At 42.9% G+C, this 24,518-nt stretch overlaps 3 protein-coding genes across 7 annotated transcripts in view; 2 read left to right on the top strand and 1 right to left on the bottom strand.

Annotated features, from left to right (window-relative positions):
- Window positions 1-24,518, top strand: part of erp44 (endoplasmic reticulum protein 44) — a 107,515-nt gene that overhangs the window by 11,685 nt on the left and 71,312 nt on the right. The window lies entirely within an intron of this gene.
- LOC110990746 (uncharacterized) lies at window positions 3,109-24,426 on the bottom strand. Of its 5 annotated transcripts, XM_022255850.2 has the most exons (10): window positions 23,949-24,426; window positions 19,805-20,142; window positions 17,336-17,987; window positions 9,896-10,081; window positions 7,863-9,118; window positions 7,520-7,649; window positions 6,951-7,114; window positions 6,478-6,680; window positions 6,051-6,229; window positions 3,109-5,740 (listed from the first exon to the last, which is right to left on the bottom strand). In XM_022255850.2, the coding sequence occupies exons 3-10, from the start codon at window positions 17,370-17,372 to the stop codon at window positions 5,484-5,486; spliced, it is 2,412 nt and encodes an 803-aa protein (XP_022111542.2). In that variant the 5' UTR covers window positions 17,373-17,987; window positions 19,805-20,142; window positions 23,949-24,426; the 3' UTR covers window positions 3,109-5,483. The 5 variants fall into 5 exon arrangements, with proteins under 5 accessions (XP_022111542.2, XP_022111564.1, XP_086990007.1 ...); XM_022255872.2 differs by lacking the exon at window positions 17,336-17,987 and having other exon boundaries at window positions 23,949-24,379; XM_087133881.1 differs by lacking the exons at window positions 19,805-20,142; window positions 23,949-24,426 and adding an exon at window positions 13,917-14,186 and having other exon boundaries at window positions 17,336-17,354.
- Window positions 20,422-24,518, top strand: part of LOC147799733 (glycerol-3-phosphate dehydrogenase, mitochondrial-like) — a 54,293-nt gene continuing 50,196 nt past the window's right edge. The window contains exon 1 of the mRNA XM_087133884.1: window positions 20,422-20,442. The gene's annotated coding sequence lies outside the window, so the exon portion shown is untranslated. The remainder of the gene's footprint in view (window positions 20,443-24,518) is intronic.

Raw genomic sequence — 24,518 nt, 5'->3', positions numbered from 1 at the left:
TTACATTGTACCATTGGAAAGCTCCTTTTCTGCTGAATAAAAAAAATCAATACCTCAATTTTCGAAAATTCCGACTTTCAGTGCATTTTGTGGTGACATTTCACAAATGCGTTCACTGATTTGCACATGGCGCGTACACTTTTTAAATGACCGCATTTAATGGACCCACGAGAAGCCACCCATAATGTGCTATATTCCCCCAAAAATCTCCGAGGAAATGTCACGTTACATGTTTGTTTGTACATGTTACAAACGAGATTAGTTTTAGCTGTACTGAATCTGAACAAGTGTCAGTTGTGACTTTTCCCACAGTTATCATTGTGATTTTGTGGTATTGTTTGCTACACACTGTACTGTGTTCGTTTTCGCGTACGTGGGATAACACGTATGCACTTTTGAGTTTTGTTTGCTTTTGAGGTCTTGTCTGTTGTACTTAAACTCATGTTGACCACATACCTGCAGTAGATTATTTGTTGCTATTACGTATTGTGTGTTCTCATTATTAAATACTGACGAAAAAAACTGACGCTTATGAAAGATACTTGGATTTTTGGGTCAAAACACGTGACCTTTACTAACTGCAGGCAAAACTTGCCCTATTTATCATCGGCTGCGATTGATTTGTGCACAAACGGAAGAACCAATCAGAGCACGTGTAACAGGATATGGATCCGCCCACTTTCGAAACTTAATGGTGCCATATGTAGCGTGAGCGAAGTATTATGTACACGTACATGGGCATTATTGAAGTCTTTCTATTTTGCTCTAGGCATGAGTGTTTAGTTGAGTGGTTCGGTTTAAGAATTGTGCGGTGAAGGGGGGGCCCCATGTAATGCATAAACTTTATACTCTAGCCTCTTGTACCTACTGCATCGGGTCATCTTCAAATAAAAGTACAATATTGCAGAACATTCTTGACAGTGCCGTAGGTAGGGGGGTACAAGAGGGGCTCCAGCATCTTATGAGGGCACCAGCTTTCAGTGGTGTGGTGTTTTTTTGGGGGGGGGTGTGCTCACAGTGCAGGTAGTATTTTTTTGGAATTGACAACTTTGGGTGCACCAATGTTCAAGGGAAGTCGACTAAACTTGTTAAATCGCTCTCACTCCCCAACCCCCCTTCAAAACGACTGTTACCCCAATAACTTACCAAACATGGATGGGTGACAAACAATTTTCATTAACGAGTAGGTATTATTGTGTTGACACGACTTTATAACCAAAAGTCTGCATCGTTAGTGATTTCTTTCATGCCTTTCGGTTAAATGGGAGTCATCATGTTCACTGGGACTTGGCCAGTCGTGGGTTGAAAAGCTTAAACGTTGAGGAATTTCCCTGGTCCACTGGGTAACAACAATTTTGAAGAAACGTGACAAAAATGCACGCCGCTTATACGGCCGGCGCATGTCTGTTGCGAGGCTGTTTTGAAATATATGTATTTGTATGGCTGCCGCTGGAAATAAGTGCCATTGAAAGCTTGCGGATAGCGGCTGCAGCTAGTTTCTATTGTACAACCAGTTTACTCCTAGCCGCAGACGGTCACGGACGTATACAAAATAACATGGACTTGCAACGCCTTTGTATGAAAAAGAAGCCAACCAGCGGCCATTTTACCGAGCCGAATACAAATGTTGGGTTGGCTCCCTACTATTGACGTCAGGAAGAACAAGGGCGGGCATTGCCAGGAAAGCTTTGTATTCGGCTCGGTAAAATGGCCGCGAGTTGATTCAATGATCTCAATAAGCTGATTAAGGGCATTGCGAGTCCAGATTTTATTATACACGTCCGTGCAGACAATTGGTTCGGACACAGCTGCACATTAAGGGTGCACCCTCGTACTGAGGCCAAAAATATGTCTGCCGAGCTCATTAATAAAAGTTATACACTAAAAATATTCTATACTAGAGGGTCCTGAGAGCCATGGAAGTTGGGAATTGAAGAAATATGAGACTGGACCTCTGGGCTGGACTTAGGGCTTCCGATTCTAAGCAATTTGGATGCAATCTGGTTTGAAAGTGGCACTTTTTGAGCCATTTTGCCGAGGGATGGTTTTTCAAAATGGCTACTTTTCTGGACATGGACATTTTCTGCATTTTAGGGGTGGTCTGCTTCTGGTGAAAATTTCTCAAAAATTCACCCCCCCGGTCAACCCCCGAAAATTGAAAGGAAAATGGAAGGAGAGATGTGAAACATCATTTTTTTTGTGCAGCCTGAACACCTGTGAGAGTTGTATTTTTAAGATGTTTGTGAAGTATGGGGATTTATCACTGCTGTCTATGGGAATTTATTTCTAGTGGTGCACCCTTAACCTGATGTATCGGTCATTGGAAAGCGCCACCAATTGTTCCCTGTTCCGTCAGTCCGATCTTGAGAAATAAAAATACATGTACTTTGTTGTGGAGGGACGACAAACTCATTCAAACGATGGACAAGTTCGAATGTTGCCCGTCTAAAAGTCTACTTAAATTCCGGAGCTATTTGAAATTCCAAGCAAATAAAACTCTGCGGCGGACTGGCACATATCCCGGCAAATGCTACCCAACGTTGACGCTCTATGGATGCTGCTAACCAGAGAGCAAAGTAGTACATCCACGTCTGCAGCTTTGATCTCATCTAAAATTTAATTTGCCCCCTCAGCTCTAACGCCAGGAGCCATTTCTCAGGGTTGCATTTTTTAAAAAAATCTACATTTCATTACTTTGACATTCTTTTCAAAGGCGCGTGGATACATCCCAATGCAGGGCGTTACGATTGCAAACTGTACGGAAGCCGGTAGCAGCCCAGAGGTTGAGCTGGTCCTGGAAGGTTAAAGACGGTTTAAATTCATTGGTCTCAAAACTTTTGTCCTGTCAGAGCGTGCTTGGATGTTACTTAAAGTGAAAGCTTTGTCAGGAATAGTGTAATGCTTTGACGTCACTCCTGGGTGTGTTTTTCGAAGAGTTTACTTAATCACAAAAGATTTCTTTTCAGTATTTACAACGGAAAGGGCAAGTCTGTAAAGAAAGTTTTGTTACGTTTTATGTTTTTTAGAGGCATCAAGCTGTAAAGGTTAGTTGAAAATCAGTTCTAGAAACTGATGGAACGCGCAGACGAAAAAAAAGAACACTTAATGTACATTTTCGTTTCTGTTTTATTCAAGTGTTAGAGGAACATTTATATATAAAATCTCTTGTAGTCAGTACATGTTACACTGAAAAGGGGAAGGTGTTAGCTTGGCCACATGGGGAATACAATCTTTAAACGAATACCCACAAACACTACTTTGCCGTCGAACCACAACCCGACCGAAGGGAGATAGTGATCAGCACGTGGCGATCGTGTTCGCACACTATCCGCCTATCTGTCTAAAATACGAATATACGTTTTGTTTTTCAACGAAATGAAATGAAAAAAAAGTACGAAATACACTTGGCAAGATAGCACCGATATTGAATCCAAATAAAACTCAGTTCAGGATTACTGGTGGTACTTTGGGGGGGGGTACTGGGTACGTAACACCAAAATCATACTTTACACTTCCACAACGTACTTCTATAAGTTTTCACGTCTCCACTGTATAAAATGACAATGACATTTAAAATAATACATCGAAATTCAACTCGTCAGGAACGAGGTTCGTGCCCCTCTCATCAAACCGTCTGATCGTAAACTACCCCTAATTGGTAAATAGAAACTCTATCGAACGAATGTACATCCACGTCGAACAGACAAACACCCAAATTTTGCAAAACATTCCTATCATTTTCATAATCAATGTCACAGTTGCTTCTAAAAAAAATTGCCAACAGAGCAAGCCAAGGTACTGGCTGCGTTATGTTACATAATGTACATGTAAAATAATGTTAATTCTTTAATATGTACAAAATTAACACCCTGCTTACTGTAGTTGCAAGTTTTTAAATATAAATGTGAAAACAATGAAACAAGAGTCGCTCGGATAGTAAGCATAACTGCGAGAAACTGTGCGGATAAGTTGTGAACAAGGTGATGAGAGGGTTGTAATATATTGTGAACTAATTCTGTCTGAAAGACTGCCAACCAACTGATTTTGCACATAACACACCTTCAGAGACGCGACAGTTAAAATAACCCCAAATAAACCTGTGAAGTGAAAAGGGGATGGAGGGGGTACAACCCACAGCTATATGTTTCTATGACAACGCCGTATCAAAATCAGTGCAGAAATATCTGAATATTTAAATACATGACAAGATAAATAGTTCGTTGGTGGTGCGTTGGTAAAACCATATCCAAAGTTACGTAAGTAATTTAGTCTTATGACAACACTTTACAGAATAAATTATGAACCTATAATTCCAGTTTCACTTCTTTTAAAAACACTTAGAAAATGTTAGACATTTAATTTCATGTGGTGAGATACGTTTCTGTGCGGACAAAACACTTCACACATAGGCTTAACACTTGGTGCGACATTAAGAGTTTCGGTGAAGTTCAATTTACACATTTTTCATAGAAACATAATTACAGTCGATGGCATCGGTGTAATGACGCACATGACGTCATACGTTTGAAAAGATATTTTTGTACACGGCGATTGGCAGTTTAGGAGCTGTGGTGTTTCGCCACACTTTAGCACTGGTAGTCAGACGACACATTGGAACGTGTGCTAACTTCATCATCCATTTCTTGCCTTACATCTTCGTACCAAGTAATGACTTCACTACTTTTCCCGAACGTACTACACAGTAAAAATTCAGCCAACGCAGCATTAGTAGGTCAGTTTAAATGCATTGTAAAATAATTCTAAAGGCTGAAAAGTATGGGAACAAACAGTGAGCTTCACAGTTCATGCTCATTCGCCTAAATAATAACACAGTAGCTGCATAATAATGTCACAGTTCAAATTTGGTATGGAAACTTTAATCACATCTGAATGGCCCAAACGCTTCGATTTGTCACTGTTGTTAAGAAAAGAGGCTTAAAATCACAACTTTTAATTCCATCAAACAGAGATTGCATTCATCTGGAATTCAGAAATATACATGTATCTCTGTACGTATACCTGCCTTTGTAATTCAGGCACTTTTTTCTCTTAATTCAACAAAAAACAAACAACAAATAAATAAACACCCCCCCAAAAATGTTTCAACTCAGCTGCCGAAAAAGCCAGTTTCTGAAACGACCACAGCATTATAAGTACGATGGATGTTTGGAATTCCATTCAATGGAGTCGCTCCCGTCTAGTATTTACACAGCTAGTTTTCGCTTCATTACAAATCTGATGTTTTTTGGTTGACTCAAAAATATTAATACAACAGATTGCCGACAGCTGGATGCCAAATATAAAAAAATGTATACTAAGATCTTTTGACAGTTCTTCATAATGTTTTGTAATTTTAAGTACTTTTGATCGGATTGATTTTTGAGTGTGTGCTTTGACAAGTCTGTAGGTGTGTAAGTAGGTACCTATTTATACATAACATTAAGCACTTGGATGAATACTAGTTTTCTTGGTGAGGACGAAATTCAGTAAGGTAAATTGGGCTGAAACATTTTCTCTACCAGTTGGGGAGCTTGGACAGCGCCCTCTACCTTGAGCGAGTAGAGCCTCTGCAGACCCTTCTGGCTGAGCACACGCAGTTCGGGCAACTGCAGAAGGATGCGAGAGAGGAAGTTTGCCCGATTGGGCGCGGAGGTGTTGAAGGTCACGTGGTCGTTGAGACAGCCAATGATGCGGTTCTGCAGTTGGCTGACTTTGGCGGGGTCTTTCGTTCCATGTCGCTCTAATGTGAGAGAGGGAAAATGGGAGATAAAGAAGCAGAAACTGAAAATAAGCACTTGAAACTTTGACGAAGGAAACCCTCACAGCCTGAAGTCGCACGTAATGTCTAATTTGATTTTGCAAGTGAGGAGATCATTTGAGTCCGAGGCCTATTTTCAACCCTTCCCCCGCCATAAGTTTTGAGATTTATGGCAATTTAACCATTAATCTGTCGATTCTTCTTTACAGCAAAAATATAATGCATTTTTGCGCTTGCCATGCATGCACGCTGGCCTCAATCCACTCAACTGACTTGTGGAGTTTCAACTTACCAGTTACCAGGACTAGAGCAGAGAGGCAGGCAAACGTTGATATATCGACTTCCAGAGTAGACAGGACCTTGGAGAAGGCACGGATGTCTTCGAGCCATTCCCCAAAGCCTCGCTCACACTGCTGTGGATGCAAGGCGTTGCCATTGCAGAAGATTACCAGGTTGTCATTCTGGTTAAGTCTGTTGAGAAAAGAAATAAAATTAGCCAACTGGATATTTCAGAATCTCTTACGGTCACGTGCAGTGTGCTCCTCTATGGGCAATTCGACTGTGTTTCGTTTTGCAAGCCAACTGAAACGGTTTGAAACACTGCCCGCCATGCGTCGGTCCTGTTGTGGCATCACTGTCATCCAATGGTTCTGTGTCTCCAGTGGGTCAGTGAAGAGCTCATGTGACTGGCAAACAAACAAACAAATGGCTGTATGCACCTGTAAGCCATCTTGAGTACGAACAGCTCCAGACAGGACGACTGGAAGAGCAGCTCCTGATCCTCCTCGCATAGCTCGCTGAAGCCTGGCACCTTGCGCGCCCAGGCCCGCAGGACCTCGATGGACGAGCAGAAATTCTCGTAGAACTGCTTCAGCTGGTCTGTCGTAGAGGGCGGGCTGGTGCTGACGTCTGGCAACTGGAACTGTCAGTGTAACCAAAAGGGTGAATTTAGAAAAATAAATTATTGGAGAGAAAGGGTGATATTATGATATTTTATATCATTACACAATAACATATTGGCAATCTTATCTAATGAGAAATAAATGATAATATGATAAAAAAAGCACTCGCACCACCACAAAGCCTTAATTTCAATCAATTCAACTTGAAACAACCTAGTCAACTGGAAACTAACAATAATTGGGATGACACCATTTGCCAAATTCTCACCGACATTAATATTAATACACACCTGATCGTAGTTAAGATTGGCTTTAGCAGGCGACGCATCGACGTGCGCCCTGACCAGAGCCGTGATGAGACTAACAGGTGGTGAGGGCGGCGACACGTCATGGGAGGGTCGTTGCTTTGTTGGCAGTCTGCCGCGGCGTCCCTTCAAACTCGCTGTTCGAACCACTGTAGAGAAGAGACAACTTTGTTTTTCTTCTGTGATGAACTAACCAAACAGTATCAGTTTGATAATTTTGCCCCCCAAAAGGGCACGATACTGTTAGTTATGAACTGATGACGGGTTAGATTATGAAACAGTTGGGGTTTGACACGAATTCCGAGATGTATAAAAATTGATAACTTTTTTCATAGATGTCAATTTTATGTTGCTGTAAACCTTTGAAACTTCAAAAAATTCTTGAGAGGTTTGTTGCCCTTCGTGAAAGTAATGAAATTCGAGATTTATTTTTTGTTCGCTTATTGATCATTCATTTCCTTTATTGATCATCGGTTTATCTTTCTGAACCCTGCTGCCCAAAAACGAAACAAAATGTAAATAAAAACTGGGAGACAGAAGTAGGGCCTTCTCACCTTCTTTGACCATTCCGACGGCGAGGCATTTCTGATACCTGCAGTACTGACACCGGTTCCGACGACGCTTATCAACGGTGCAATTTTTCGTGGCAAGGCAGACGTACTTAGCATTTTTCTGGACAGTACGCTGTGATAATAGAGGAAGAAAAATAATAGTTATGTTGAATTTTTGGTTAATTTATTTCATTCTATTGTGTTAAAAACAGTGTTCATGTTTTGGCTTTCGCTGCCATTGAGCTTTTCAAATGTTAATGTAACCATTTAAAAGTGTACTTAATGGCGTGAAAGTTGTTCAACTTTTTAAAACTTTTAAAATTCTTAATTTGTCCTCATAATTTACCTTGAAAAACCCTTTGCAGCCCTCACAGGTCCGGACTCCGTAGTGTTGGCAGGCGGCACTGTCACCACACACGGCACACAGCATGCCCTCGTGTCCCGGTGAGTTCTTGGAGTGGTGGTGATGGTGGTGGCTCGTGCTGGGTAGACCGGCCGATGCTTCCGTGCAGATCGGTAGCTGGATTGGGTTGGGTTTCCTCCCGCGGAGTGACGATCCCATGTGCATGGCAGCCTGTCCTGGGTTGCTACAGGACGGCGGTGGAGGTGGTGGGTTCATGCTGGCACCCATGGACACGGATGGGTACGGTATTGGGAGTGGCTTGATGTCCAGGTTATCGTAGCGCGGGGTGGAAAGTTCTGAGTGCATGACGGCAGCGGAGCGGTGCGGCGCGGGCACGGTGTGCGGCGGCATTCCCAACTCATCGCCCACATTCCCCAGCTCACTCGCCCATCCCTGCGGCGTGGCGGATGGGAAGGAACCCAGGCTGCGGGGAGGCTCGGGAACACCGCCTGACACGCCCGGCCCACTGCCGGTGTACCCACTGTAGGACTGGGCCGGTGGCTGTGGGGGGATCGGATCCCGGGGAAAGTTGACACTGCCTAGACCGGAGAAGGACGGTTGGGTGTCGGCTTGGGAAAGGCTGTACTGGAAAGTAGCCGGCTGTGGAGCTGATGTATAGACCGGTGAGCTGACAGAGCACGTCCTGGGGCTGATTCGCTGCTGATGACTGCTGTACTGATTCTGTGGTTGTTGTGAGTGGTGCTGCTGCTGTTGGGGGTGATGGTATGTCTCTGTTTCGGTAGCATTATACGATGACGTGACCGGCAACATAGTGGAGTTGGCCAAGTTCTGATTGGCGTCGGCCATAGATGGAAATTCCATTCCGTCAGCAGAGGTGCCGCCAAGCGGTGTGAGTGAGGCGTATTCACTGTCTTCGCCGTACGGTGATCGGTCCAGCGCAAAGCTGAGAAAATTCCCGTAGGTCTCCTGAAAACTGGGCAGAGGTAAGTTGCCGGTCTCGTAGGTGGCTTGGAAAGCGGCTTCGGATGGGGTAAATCCAGCGGGCATCACCTCTATCTTGCCAACGTAGGACGGCATGGCGGTCCGTGGAGGACCAGCTTGTTGGGGCTGTGGCAGCGGGGAATCCTGTACTCCGGTACTGCTTGTCTGGCTCAGCGGACTCGACAGACCCTGACTAGTCTCCGCGTCCACTTGAACACCGCAAGTACACGGGGTGTCTGAACTTGGATCTGCAGACTCTATGATGAACAGGGGGAAATGGGAAAGGCAACCGACTATAAAAATTTACATCTGCGAAGTTACCCTTGGCATATAAAACAAAATGTCACTGGAAAAATCTGGAAAGGGCAGAATAAGTTGAATAAATTATGATTGCATACTTTACTGGAATATTACCATGGCTGTTAAAATTAAAACATTTCATGTAAACTTTGGTAATTCAAATTATGTTATTCCATAGATACTGCTAAGGTAAGGCAGGCCGTTTCATTGACAAAGAAGTGCTTCGCCCTTTTGCCACAAGCACACGTCATCATAAACACGCAGCTTAAAATGAAAGAGAGCAGCTTTACTGACCAAAATGCTCGAAATGGTGGCAACATGCTGAAAATAGGAAAATTCTCGTGACTGAGACGGTTAGCAGTTGACGTGAATGCGATGGTTTATCGCAACACAAAACAACACACGCTTATAGGTGCAGGATAGACAGGGATCAGTGCAGCATATGGCACGTTATATGTTACCATCAAAAGCAGGGTTTTTTTGGTAGCAATGAACATGCCAGATAAACTGTGATCACACCTCACTGTTCGCAAAAGAAAACTGAGAAACACACGACAATGGGGGATTTGATTAAATCGGTGAGTGGCACGAACAGTAATTAAACACATTGTCAAGCCCAACGCAAAACATGTTATGATTAAAATAGTTGGGTGGTGATGTGGTCGGGTTGGGAGGAGACAAAGACAAATTTGGACAACTACGAAGCTACTTAAAAACAATGAACAATCATGCACCTTGGAGATAGTCAAAGATGTCGGCGAAATCCACGTTTAGTATGGACGGACCTGCCTGTGAATGCATCGGGTAAGTCGTCGCCGTAGCCGGGCCAACCAGCATCATTCTGCGTTGGATGTTCCCGTCAAATCTGGTGGAGGATGGTTCAGTAGCCCGTAGCACTGTCTGCCTGTAGCGCAGCCAACCTGGAGAAGCGTACCAGGTGGGGGGAGAAAAAGTCATAGAAATTGTAAGCACGTTTCCAAAAAAATTACTTTGGAAACCTCATATCGCAATGCTGAAAACAAAACTTAAAGGAGTGTAGAGTTGCATTGCAACCAACGCACAGCACAAAGCACGCGCAGAATACGTACATTCGGAGACGGACATAATTCCAGTGGTAGTCGCGAGCAAACTGGGCCCGGCGAGCGATAGGGCCATGTATATCTAGCTTTGATGACGTCGAGTGCAGCCATCCAATTCCTCCATTCGGGGAACTCACGGTGCCATGACGAAAATAGCCCCAGCGCAGACTCCAGCTGGGGTCTGTTTCCGATTCTGGATTAGAGCGGGACAAAGGGAGGGGCGGAGCGAAGATCACTTGTCAGAAAAAGGACGGGGGAATTTGTTGATCTAGGACGCGCTCGGTACCGGTAGTTCACCTAAAGTACATGTATATGGCTCAGTGTGAAAGTTGTGAACAGAAGAGATTTCGTTTTTGAAAAGGAAATACAGTATTCTGAGAAAAGATAACGCGAAGAGAGGTGAAGGTCTGTCCACATTAGGCCATATTTGAAGGCGATTCAAATTTTCATGAGTTGGGCTACGGAAAAAATGTTCATGCGGATTTCTGTTCTTTCAAACGCCCAGCTTTCTGAAGTCGCGCGTATACAGTTCACGAATTTTAGGCTGCTGTGTCCAAACTGGCTGCGGCCGACAATGAGCCATACGCCTGTTAGAGCGGCCCTAGCCACATTGAAAGTGGCCGTACTTTCCGTTGGCGCCTATACCTGCGATTACATAATCGATGCAGGCGACTCGTTACGGGAATTTATGCATCTATGTTCATACTAGTAATCAAGTTCTTCTCGCGGCTGCTATGAACACCGCACAAAGTCTGGTGGGCACCGACAACATGTCCTTCTTCCGGTGCGAGTCTATATGGTGCCATATCAGTGTGAGTTTACGGTCGGAAGGCTTCACTTCTTCAACGAACTAAAAAAATAAACGCGATTCTTTGCAATGTTATTTCAAACGCGATTGCAAAAAGGGGCTTTGATCAATTCTATTTCAGTCGAAATGTCACCTCGGTCAGTCAATTTTGAGTCCCTGCACCCTCTGAGAAAAGTTGCTATCACGTCACCCTACGTCATTCGTTAAGCCTCAAACTGTTCTTGTGCCCTGCTGTGTAACACATCACTGTATAATTCTCGGAACACCTGAAACGGCTTCCATTCTTAGCAACTCAAGGCTGTAAACGTTTTCGCTTGAGCGACTCGGCTGCACTGTAGAGCTATTTTTAATTTGCTGTTGCTATACATGAACGAGGGTACAACTGCTGTATAAATCAGGTCACGAACAACAATAGAAACGCATAGTACGCGTCAACATAAACTCGATTTCCGGAACTGCACCGTGCACAAATTTGTATTCGCGGGCAATCGGCCGAACTGGTATTGTTCAGCGCTAGACTGTGCAGTGACAAACACTGCAAGGGTCCATTACTTTTGGTTATTTGAGATTTTTCTTTACAGGAAATGCTTTTTGACGTCACAAGAATAGTTATTGAAAATTTTAAATTCTCCAGTTGAATGACTCTTTACCTTGGTGAGGTAAAGATGATGATTTTCGAGATCGAAAATATAAACTGCGCGTCCCGGAAGTAGAAACAAATGAAACATCAAACTCTCGCAGGCATTAGCGGAACCGCTTCAAAGAGCAACATAAACTCCAGTGACTAAATAAGATTTTAAAAAAGCGTAGTTATCATTTACAAATTGGATTCCAATTAGGAAGTACAAAATGTTAACCACGGTTCCCGTAGCGACCTTACTGAGTGTGATCGCTTTGCACTGCCGCGGCCGGTTCCTTGGCTAATTCCTTCGCCGCTTATATGATCATTGTGCAGGTCGTCGCGCCAAGCTATAAAACCGTTGCCCCCGCCTACGTCATCCGAACACTCCAGGGGCCGGTGAGCTCTGACGTCAAATTCTCTCCTCCTTTTAGACTGCGGAAAACGTTATCACCTAACTACCGCGGACGAAAATAGAACACACTGAGTATGCGCTGGGTGCATGCATTAATGCCGATAGGCCCTTGTGCACGTTGCCCTGCAAGACACCGCGCGCCTACTGTGAATATGATTTATGTGGAAATTTCGGACAAGAGAAAAATACAGATACTCTCTTAGCGCCATCACGCTGTGACATCTTTATAAGATAAGTACGAAAGAATTTCTCATTTATTGGTGTATTATTCTTCTCACAAAGCCTTAAACATTAGTAATTCGGTGATTTGTATCGTCGACATAGCAAATGTGGTTTTGATATCCCAATTACAAATAAGCTCGAGAAATAACACTAGCATACCAGTCATCTTTGACCGCTGTGGTCCGACCAGGGGCCACGTAATGCCTCTCCGCAGGACGACCGTTTGTACAGCTGATTGCCTACACGTATTTCAAGTGCTCCAAATATTTATTTATGTTTATGATTGCGCATTTGTCAACTTTTTGTTGAAGCAAGTATCAAATTTGCAGCAGGAGTTGGAATCAAGTAGTTTTTTTTCTTGGACTCTTTGATTTAAACTTCTCTTTCGTCAGAAAATTTCACCAGTCTTCAAAAAGGTTTAAAAAAGTCTGACATTGTTAATTAAAAAACAATCTTAACTGCTTATTTTTTAAGAGTGAGTACATTTGTAGACAGTTGTTATTCGAGTGATAAATTCGAATTCAGCATGTTGCATCTGACAAACTAGCTTGTCAAAATCAAACATTATTTCAGGAAAACGTACCATGTCGATTTGTTATTTGGCTCTAAAAAGAAAGCTAAAATCGTACGTTTCAGTTCGACTCGTTCATTGCGATTAACATTTCATATTTTTTCCATAAAAAAAACACAAACAGAAAAAAACGTTTACTGTTTGAACTCAACATTGTAAAAGCATATCCTTGTTACCGGCTGATTAACCGACGTTGTCACTACTCTTGCGAATTGTGCTCTGTAGTTTGCCCACAAGCCAGCCAGCGTCCGTAGCCTCATTGAATCATAGATTTTGAGCATTTCTGACAATGTTGGAGTTTAGAGATGTTGAAACAAATCTACCGCTCATGGTTTAACAAGGCTACAGTCAGCCCACGAGCTTAGCGTCCACAGACACTTTGCACAGGGAAAAGCCGATGGTACCAAGAGCACTGAGCTTAAAGTTGGCAACTACACAATATATTCATAAGAAACAAGAAAGGTGAATCCATTTCTAAGTAAGTGAAGATTTACCCGCAACGTGAATTTCGAATCCAAGAAAGGCATAATAAGTAGCTACTAATGCCTTGTTCAGGCGAAAGAACTTTGTATGACCCGCTTGAGGAGTTTTCCCATGAATGAATTTTCTTATTACTTGATTTCATTTTTTTTTTAATTTGAAGAAACATCAGACCAGTATATGTATCCGCGGATTTTAGTAAAAAAAAAACTAGTGAGTTTTAAAGTGAAAACATTATTTTTTGTTTTAGAGAACCCTAGGAAAGTATGCAACCCATCGCCGAAGGGTTCACCGATGAAAAAGTTTCCTAGTACTTTTCTACAAAATCACTGGAGCGTGTGGTTTCATATACCTAGCACAGAAACAACTCTTGAATTTTCTGAACGAGATGCACGGGCTAAAAAGTCGCGATTCCACTAACTGAACTAAATTTGCGCGCCTCTACTTTTCAATTTGAATACTGGAAGCTTTGTATCTCTTTCTTTTTTTCAAAATGCCATGAAATTTGCCGATCTTATTGTTGCTTATTGAAACGAAGCTGCAAATCTTAACAAGACTCACCCGACAGCGTATTTCTTGCAGGGTCCACTTTGACGGCACTGTATTCAGTCACCAAAAGTTCCCGGATCCTTGTCGTTACCCTGTTTTGTCAGGCTCCGGATGATAGCATAAACCGGGCTCAATGCACTGGCCGCGTATCCCCTATGCTTCGCAGTGAGCGTCGAGATATAGGCTTGCCGCCGTGTGTTTCCCAGTAACTCCTAGCCGACACGCCGCAGACAGCTAGCTAACCCTCATCTCCGTCCGATCCGCTCAACACACAATGCCACGCTGAATTCAATGAACTCAGGTATATGAGTATATGCCGCGAATGCCAGATCGCAGTCGTTAACGACGTCACAAATCTACATTTTCGTCATAGATTTTCGTCATGCATACCATAAATTCGGCACTGACCAATCAGCGGCGCCTAAATTTCCTTTGCCCATGGTTGCTCAACACGCGAATAGAGCCTCATCGACGTGTGACGTCATACGCACGCTCCCCGCGAATCGTTTAATTTATTCAGCAGGGAAAGCAAACAGACAGGTGATTAGCATATTATTAGCATATAGCTGGCAACGTCAATGGGAGCCACCGACCAATCCAAGGGCGTACTCCGTGACCTGATTATCGTCTGATTAATTTTTCTTCATGTGAAGAAGACATCAAACGCTCATGTACAGGGGCAATGCTGCTGTATGCTCGGAGCAGGCTTGTGTCGCGATATTTTTAGGAGGAGCAGCTTGGCAAATTAGGCGACAATTTACTAGAGAGAAACAGTAAGGGTATCGTGGTTGGCCAAGGCATGCTATGCATGCCATGTGTCTGGGCTTGAAATCAACTCTTCGCAGCAGCCAATTGAGAGGCATTTTTATCAAAGTGATACCTTTACCTGACGTGACACTGTCTGTTTAGGGACAAGATAAATCCATATCTCTGATTATAAAATCAAACTGCATGATAATACAGCGTTATAGGCGTATTTTAATTCTTTTTTGGTGTTATCGACGTAACGCAGGTTTCAAGAAATCCAACAGTAAATATTGACCGTCTAGCAGTCACTGTAACTAGCACAGTCTGTTGTTTTTCACGCGGCGGCTTTCTTAGTATACATACTTCGTTTAATTATGCATGCAGTGAGCGTAGGCTTTCTCCAGTGATTCGTTCGGTGCTGATATTATTCAGTTCAGTGCAACGCTCAAGAACAGAATGTAAGTCGATGAGAGCTATTTCCGCTTCGGTTTAAGTCCAGATTCCCGGAATAAAGAGAATGGCTAAGAAATGCATCTTCGGTTATGAAAGATTGTTTGTATACTTTAACTGAAGATTATTTAACTTGTTGCTTAACAAAAAAATGTCCTTGCCCTAACAAGTGTAAAGTAATGCCATACGCCCATGGAAGTACATTGCACCTTTTCAACCGACAAACTCTAGCGTGCAGAATAATTTCGAAATATTTCTAAAGGATTACTTAAATTGAAGTTTACAAATATTTATTGAGCTACTAAGCAAGCTGTAGCTCAAGAATTGTTTTGGAGGAGGAATACCCTAAGCACGAAAAATATTGTTTGCTGGAGTATCTATTTCATTGTAGCATTGTACGGACCACGTGGTAGGAATTTTGTTTTGATGCCTGGCTTTGATTTACGTCAAGAGGGAGTCTCTCAATTATCCGTTAAAGTTCGGCTGGGTTCGTGGGGTGTGCCTTCTTCAAAAAAAAAAAAAAAGAAAGAAAACCTGGTGTCATATTCTGACTGATCTAATGAAGAAAATATTTACCAAAAGTTGTCTGAAAACAACTTGTTAATTGCGCGCCTAATTCACTGTAACACTGGTTCTTTACATGTATGGGTGGCTGAGTGCTGCGTGCGCCTGTGCGTCCCACCCACGCGATAGCTGGCTATTACGTATGCTTTTTATGAATGAACTTTGTCTCCTGGGAGTCGTATCACGACGCCCGTTCGCAGACAAAGCATGCTGACGATGCTGTTTACTTTACCGGATTTTAACCCCCCCCCCGAAAAAAACCTTCGACGCCAAATCATTTCTCAAAAATCCTTAACCGATGGGAGTGTGGATTTCAGCGATCCTCACAAACATGATGTTCATCAAACAACACGTGATGTAACACGATGTGAATACTAACAGCGCCGAATGTCTGCAAACATTTTAGACTGGCAAATACAAAGTCAATCCACCAAGCCCTCCCAAGTTAACAGTGCACTCCCACTGAACACCAAATACCGTACTCAGTGTAACACCTTGACAGGGAAAAAGTTACACAAGAAGTCCCTCCACCCCCGAAAATCTAATAATTGTATTCGGAGTTCGAAACTTAGGGCTGAATCAGTGGCGTGTCCAGGTCGTGGGTCCAGCGGGCAACCCCACCCCCCCTTCCAACGAGTGTCAAATTGTTTCACCCATACAAGAATCCTCAGCCCCTAAGGTGGAAGTGCTGTTTTTAATAATACTGCTGCTTACAGTTCCTTTTAAGAATTCAAAACTACCCCTTCTGGATACGCCACTGAGATGGATTAAAGTTTACTGTATTGGTCAGGAACACCGGGCAAGGACGTCCGATTTGCATGTTAATTGAGTAATTGCAATCCATTTGTACATATGGGTTGAAATGACCCGACTTAAAGCGTCAGTATTGTTTATTTCGTAATTTTCAACTGTTGCGACTCTCGCTTTTGAGAGCTTAAGAACACGTTCTTGGTATGCTGTACATTGCCAGCACGTACAGATTAAGTTTCCAAGACGTGTTTGTAACACTAGGTAAGGTGTTCACCACTTAACTTCTTTCACCGAAATAACGTTGAAAAAAACAACACTCACTGTTTGTAAATATAAATAAAATTCGTATATAGAAGCAAAAAAAATGGAATTTTTCAGTATGACAATTCAAGCATTGATCAAAGTGCATTATTTCGTGAGCTATCGGCAGCGTTGCACGGAAGGTTATGACAGGGTTTTATAATTTCGTCACAGACGGTTGTTTTGGACACTTTTTGTTTGTTTGTTTGTTTGTTCCCGTGTTTCCTGAAGACGTTACACAAGAGCTGAAATGGCTTAAGGAATCTATCCGCAGGTAAATGTCAAACTGGCGCCCCCAGCGCGAGGAAGTTAAGGATCAGTGCTTGAATAATCCAGCGCTTCATTCGCATTAGGTAAGTATTCTGACTAAGCAGAGGGAGTCGGACCCTAGAAAGTTTCCTACGTGCGGAGTGTAAGGTTTCGTGCAGATTGCTTGGACTTCTTACTAAGTAATTAAGCGTGCGTGAACAGTTGTTTTGAAACAATGCACCAAAGTTTCGAGAGGAAGCCGTCCCATCTCTCTCTTGACTATTAAGAGAGAGCTTTTTCATTAAGCAACAGGACAGCAAAAAATGAAACGAATGAGGAAAGGTATGTAAACAAAGTTTAACAGAACGTACCACAATGTTGCTTGATGCGTTGGTGGACAGAAAGCATAATATCCAATGCAATCCAAGGTCCACAGAGCCCGAGAACCGCAAAGTTTACTCTTTTGTCTCAAGATGCTAACAAATGGTGGTGTTGGCCCGCAAGAGAACCCGGTGTCTCTTTCACCGACACTGTTTAGTGAGCCGAATTCGTGTGAACGAATTGTGTCTGACGTGCCGCAATGCGTGTACGATGAAAACAATGAAAGCCAGCGTCGTCAGACTTGCTTTCAGACTGGTGGTCCCAACGCGTGCATTTTGACGATTTCTCCCATAGTGGGGTATAGACTCGTAAGGCGCGACAGTGGTACGTCCCCCGGTTGTACGGTTTACAGGGTCTGCTTGACGTCAGAGAGACAGCTCAGCTAAGTCCGGTCGCTGCCAAATACGGAAACACAGACTCATTATCGGGCAGCTATGACGTTTATCTGACGTCATCCGGAGGGACCCTGGAGCTTTGAGATGTGAGCAACCGGGGAATGCTAAAGAGGGGCCGCTTAATGATGACGTTCAATCCAGGGGTCCAAGGATCAAAAGGGTCCAAAGGGGTGTGCTCGTGCCACTCAAAGTTGGTTACCAGACAGGTTCCAATAGTTTGCTTATTCTTGAACAAATCATTCCTGAACTGGATGAAGTACGGAGGAAGATATTTGTTAGTAAAAAATGCTCTCCCTTTAATTTTAAGTAGTCTTGGTGAGAGTTGATCGTGTTTGATCGACTTTTTCGGGTTTTAAAAACATCAGTGATCGAAAAAAGTTACAACAAGCATGAGGGTTTATTGAAGAGTTTCATTTACCCATCTTTTCGATCATACTCCAAGTGAGGATTTCTTCGGCAACCAAAAATCGAATAGAAGAGTCCAATATGGGTCAGAAGTTTTCTCTTGGTGGAAACTGTTTCACAAAACATTAAAGTACAAAATATGGACCCCCTCCTTCAAAGTTACCACCAGGTTTGTACCAAAATAGGATATTGTACATTCTACAGTATCCCAGGTAAGACTGACCTAGAATCCGGGTCTAGCGAGGCCCGACCCTCTCCTGGGTCACTTGAGCTTTTTCAGGTCATTTTTGAGCCATCTTTTGACCTGGGAAAGGGTCAAGCCCAATAGGACCCACATAACGGGTCAATCTGACTCGGGCGGTTTTAGAGTGAAAGTGTCCTTGGAATCTTTTGTTCAATACAAATGCTGTATCAAAACTGATTGAAATTCAAATAAAAGAAAATCTATCGCTGGCCAGTTGAGATAATATCAATCATTAACTGTGCAGTAATGCACAACTGTGGCGGATATCGGCGCATTATTAGTGTTCTTATTATTAATAACTTCAAAATCTGTAGGAAGGTATTCAAGCCAATGTAACTCTCCTTTCGAAACAGTAAAACATGAAATAAATCCTTACCCTGTGCTCTCTTTCTTGTAAATTAACAGAGAGACCAACCGGAAATTAGAAACCGCTCGAGACATTGCCCCATGCGATTACCAACTTGCACAGTCTCTGCATTGGGGTTTATGGGCGTCGCCTTTTTTGAGGGGGGGGGTGTGACCACTTTTTCAGGGGAGGTGAATTTTCAGGAGTCAAAGCAGCCTGAAGCTACAAAAACGATGAACAATTATGGACTGGAGTGGGTAATTTTGAGGGTTTCTTTTAAGCAAATTGGTGATCTTTATTCCCTTTCACCTATTTTTTATTTCTTTCAGCCCCCCCCCTTTTTGTAAATATTTTCCAATCTTTCAAACCACCTTAACCCCAACTTGCGACACCCATGTCAGGGCCCACTTAGGAGGTAAATTTAAAGCAAGTTTAACCCTGGCTTCCTTTGCTTTGTTGTTAAGAACCTTGCTGAATTCCCTAAAAATCCTCCACCGTACAGGGAACCAATCCCACGTTCTACACTCTTAGAACTTGCAACAAACACCAAGCTCTGTTTAAAGTGATAGTGACTGGCTCTGTACATATATCTAAATTCTGTAAGACTGTATCGTATGAGAGAGATCGGTGCTTGTGTTTTCTGATGGTTTGTCTATAATGTGAATTGGCAACCAGAGTTGGAAGCATATATGTTATTGCCTCAACGCTCGCGGACAGGTTGTACGTGAGCGTTACATGCCTCCTCGACCCACTGGGTGAACGCACACGTCAAGCTTAAGAATGTGAGTGTGATTGGTTTCTATGAAAATGGTAACTCCACAAATGAATTGAGGTGATATTTTGTCTGAGGGGATTGGGATAGTTTGGCTTGGCCAGTTTGATGCATAATTTTCACTGCAACTCTCCGTTGCTGCCTCTGCAACGATCGTAATGTTTCCCTCAACTCCTCAGAACTTTTGGGTCATCTTCTCGTTCACAGAGTTTCTACGGGAATTGTTCCATTCGTATTGGTATCAGAATTCCACTACCTGGTATAATTCAAATAAAATCATATACGTAAATGGCTTACCTCAACTCTCCACGTGGGCCAAGGTAAACAAAAACAATGCAGACAATCCATGATGCAGGCGATTACGTTTGTCCAGCAGAAGGAAAATATTTTGCAATCACGAAGTTCGTAAATCCCTCCGAAGCCCTCGTCATCCAGAATCAAACGCAAAATATTCAGTTTCAACTCCCGCGTAACAGTTCGTATTTTGATCCAACGACCCTTGGCCATGTTGATTCTCCTCCTCCAAACATCCGGTTTTCCCCCAAAGAAGACGGCACACGGCTTTCTCCATTGTCCCGCTCCCGTAGAATTCCTTATTTAACTCTGGAAATGCATAAAAAGGGGGCTCCGATTTCCTGTAGAATGAATGAATTAAAAATAGTTAGGACTGAATCGCATGAATAGCAATTGTGCAGTTACATAAAAGGTTTCATAAATGCGTGGGTGGCCACGTGGAAAACCGAAAGTGATCTTGAGTATTTCTAGACTGTCCATGACCTGGCTGAGGAGCATTTTGCAGGCAAAACTGGACATGAACAGGACGTGAATACTCTCTGGTGGACCGTGTGGACCTTTTTGGAAGAGAAAGCCGAATTTTGAAAGCAGAAATCTTTGCGTTCTCTCTGAGACAGCTTAACGATGGGCTCGCCTTCAAGGTAAGATGCGTTCACGTTGTGCTTATATCATTCGTATGACCCATGATAAAAAAGACTGAATTTAGTACCAACGTGTCACAAAATCTAAGGCTTTCATACACGACCTGATTCACTGAAGCGCTGTTAAAATTCCTGGCCACCATTTGAGAGTTACCGTGCGTTTGAGAGCTCACGCCTGCATTCTGTGGTATTCAAACCTCGAGCCAATGTAAGGTAACGCCGAAAGGGTTGCAATTTAAAAGTTGCACAATATAAGAATTGGGAAATTGTTATTTCTGTAGTTTTCAGAGTTTGATCCAATGCATCAATGCGGTGCTAGTTCATTTTTAAGATGTTTTGATTAGGTAGTATAAACTGTGTTTCCGTCAAGTAGATTGTAAGTGAACTGAACGATAACATTACTCTTTTTTGTCCATGAATATTTTAATTGGTAATAAGGATGCGAAGCAAACGTTTTGTATTTTCATTCATGTTTTTAAACACTGTGGCGTCGACAAGATGAAATGAATACATACGATGTTCATTTGCATATAACGAAAAACAGTGTATGCCAGTTTGCACATGGTAACCGACGGTATACCACGCAAACGGCGAAGGCATTAAAGCATTTTCAAGTTTGTCGCCTTAATTTTCTTACGCTCTACTTTTTGATAATAACAACTCTCTGAAAAAAAGCACTTGTGTTCACTTGTAACAAGAGGCTTCGAATCGGTTATTTTTGTCCAGCTGTTATAACATCTTAAATGCCTTAGGTTTCTGTGTGCATAGACAGAAACTGCCATTTCGTAACTGAAGCACGAACATGATTTGCACTTGATTATATTATGCAGATCTTCTTGAGATTATTGTTTCAAGTTTGTTTAAAGACTCTTTCAAGCATCCAGACTATTTGTTTCACATGGTCGTAATTACCGCGTACTTGCGTGCAAGGTCCGCAGCCCGGATAGTTTGGCAAGAGGAAAAGCTGGAGCACCGCATTTGGCGTCCGTATTCGGCTATCCCGTGAATCGACGGTAGAATGAAAGCCGTTCTTAATATAGCTTGCTCTTGATCAAGCAGCACCGAGGCCAACTGCTTCTCTTGATTTACTTCTGACGTCAGCCTGTCCTCCCGTAATTACATACCAGACCAATATACTGCTGGACAGGTCGCTGCTGGCGCGTCAAACGCGTCATCGGCCGCTGAATATCTGATGATTCCAGGGCCAAGCCCCATTAAGTGAGAAGACAGGCTCCGCGCGCAGGCATCTGAAAATAAAGCATCCTTGCCTGTCGTAGCGTGCGTCACACGGCTGCATTAACCGGGAAGCTGACGTAGAAAGCTCATTATGGCATGGGTTGAGCAGAGCAGAAGCGCCGACGATTTGTCTGCTTTAATCACATACTGACGTCCGTGTAGCGACGCAATGCCATAGGCCGCCACTTCTAATCATTATGGGCGGCTGCTATGAGGATACAGGTATTAACATTTCCGAAACAGAAGCTGGTAACAGTCGCACACTATTTAGATTGGTCCAGCGCACGAATAAACTGTACGTCTTGAGTCTCATCAGTATTTTAATTTAAGCAATGGAAAGGTCATTGAATTGTGCCCTTTCGAATCCCGCAGAATCTCAGTCATAAGTGAGTAATCAATTTTAATCTCATTTCCGTACGTTTACTATACGAGCAAAACATGACCACACTAAGAAATTCCCTGTTTAAAATTTTAATCCACAGAAGGTTGAAAACTAAAACTAACCAAAGTTTGGTTTTGTCATCCCATTTTTTGGGGGGGGGGTTGGATTAATTCCAGGTTGATTCTCCAAAATACCGTTTAATATTAACAATTTGGTCAAAATGACCCAGAAATTCATTTTAACCCCCAAGTTGGGTTGACACAACCGGGACATAGTTGCAATTTTCACCCTCACTAGGGTTTAAATTTAACCCAGGCAATTTTCATTGCACCATTCAAACCTATCATTGTTAAAGGTCAATAAACAGATTGGGGTCTACAGCACGTATGAACGAAGCCTATGGAATGCCTTTACCTATTAATAGCCAGATTACCGTTCACTGTGGCTGAAAACATTGACTTGTTGCGATTTCAAACAAAAGAAGTTAATAAGAACTTGTCTCACAGTTGTACCCATTTTATCCCGGGTAAGTCAGTATTGATGTTTTGTAGCCCTAAAATTACCCCTGAGTCTGGTAAGCTACTGTTTTAGCTTTTGAACGGTATCAAGACTTGGAAATAAGACCAGGCGCAAATGCTTTAATTTAAAACCAAATTTCTTGTAATCACTATTTGCTCCCGTGACTTTTGGTACATACAAATTACATTGTTTTTCTTCATGTCTCAGCTCCCATTTCTGTGAACTCCCAAAAATGCAAAACTAGGAAAGCGTAAATAGCTACATTTGAGGCATTAATCATGAATTTATGACGATTCATGTTTTTTATTCACGATACGCTTGACATGGAATTATTGTTGTAGGCCTATTGGTATGCCGTTTGCAGTTCATTGGAAACGCGAGTCAATGCTTGATAGCCGCGTGTGAACTGCAGATTTTAGAGTCAATACGATCATCTTCTATGCTCAGCTGCGCTGCTTTTTAATTTTTTAGGTACAAGAAAACACTCTGCGGTGTTACCTCAGAGTTGTCGGTACAACTGGTGTGGAAAAGAGGTCACTCCTGTGGTCTAATGCGTTTAACACGACGTGCGAATGTTTACTGAGTTCTCATCTGGAAGTTTAAATTCGTCTTGTTACGCTGCATATACTAACAGGTAGTTTTGCCTCGGAGGGCCCCACATTTTCTACCAATGAAATCTGAAAGTGCAGTCATTGATTTGTGTCTCAGATTTCTGTACAAAAATGTTGATTTACTGCGGAGGTTCGAAATGGTTTTGAAATTAAATGTGCTCATTAATCGCGTGTTACTGGATTTGACTGAACAGAACATTACTTCACGAAAACTTGATGCTGACGTGAGATATTTTTTTCTCTAACAGAGTAAATTTGTGCCTGCAAAAATAAATGCGTAGAACGACAATAACTTACCATAAAAAGGCTTCTTTCTGAGTGAAAGTTCAAAGTTGAGTGCACATCACGTCTTACAATGCATTGGATAATTAGGCTGGATAACATAACTTGATTTATGGCCATATCGGTTGTGGGCCAAAATGGTATTATGCTACTCAGTGGGGATGTTGCCACATTGCGCGCGCATGAATAAGGAAAGGGTTAGGCTCTGGTAAATTTTAGCATTCATTCTTAATGACAACATGGGCTTTTTTTGGAACAACCCCGATATAGTTTACATAGTTTAAGTTATACCGAGTCTGTAACTCGAGGAAGTGTTGCGCCTAACATGTACCTACCAAGATCTATCCCTTGTTAGTCCAACAACCTGTGAACGAACCAGAAAGTTAGAAAAAAAGAGACACAAATAAGAAAAATTCATTCACTTGCTTCACTCCCGCATGGGGTTTAAAAAAGAAACCAGAAGACAAAAGACATACCTGTTTCGCTTTGTTTGAAAAAAAATATAGATATAATTCCACAAGACATGGTCCCGATATTCAATCCAGCGTAAACGGATTCCACATAAGTCGGCAAAAGTGTAAAACCACGAGTAGGGCAAGAGCTACCAATTGTCCGCTCCATGGCATCGCGGTCATATGAAACGACTGCTTGATGTTTCTTCTGGTTTTGGTAAGAATGGAAGGACAGGGTGGCCAGCTCTGGTCCTCGGTTCGCTCCCTGTAGACGTCACCCGACCGGATATTCCGGCCAATACGAGCCGAGAGCAGCAGTGGCGCAGTGCCGGCGATACCATGGTCGCACTGACGTGCTAAGCGCGCGGCCGAGGCCTCGGCCAGTGTCGCAGTGTCGAGCCTTTGTGCGTCACAGTCTACGTCAAACCCCTTCGATTTTTTCCCGCCCGATAAGGTTGACTACCCGTCGTCAAGAACGCATCTTCCTCGTCACAGTGCACGTCAGCACTGCTACTACGCTGCCGCTCGTTATCAGTCCTGACGCACGAAATAATTACCCGCCCGCCATATAAGGAACGCACGACGTGTGCCTTA

Source organism: Acanthaster planci, linkage group LG03 (genome assembly GCF_054643075.1).
Source record: "Acanthaster planci isolate LZ-2023a linkage group LG03, COTS_SCS, whole genome shotgun sequence".
Lineage (NCBI taxonomy): Eukaryota > Metazoa > Echinodermata > Asteroidea > Valvatida > Acanthasteridae > Acanthaster > Acanthaster planci.
This window is presented reverse-complemented; position numbering and strand designations above follow the sequence as displayed.

Bases quoted from the DNA above. Each gene is read 5' to 3' on its own strand.
- LOC110990746 (XM_022255843.2), bottom strand. From the start codon at position 10,316: ATGGCCCTATCGCTCGCCGGGCCCAGTTTGCTCGCGACTACCACTGGA. The intron at 10,082-10,249 runs GTACGTATTCTG...ACGCTTCTCCAG, and splicing joins AATTATGTCCGTCTCCGAAT to GTTGGCTGCGCTACAGGCAG. The intron at 7,115-7,519 runs GTGAGAAGGCCC...TCTTCTCTACAG, and splicing joins CGTCGGAATGGTCAAAGAAG to TGGTTCGAACAGCGAGTTTG.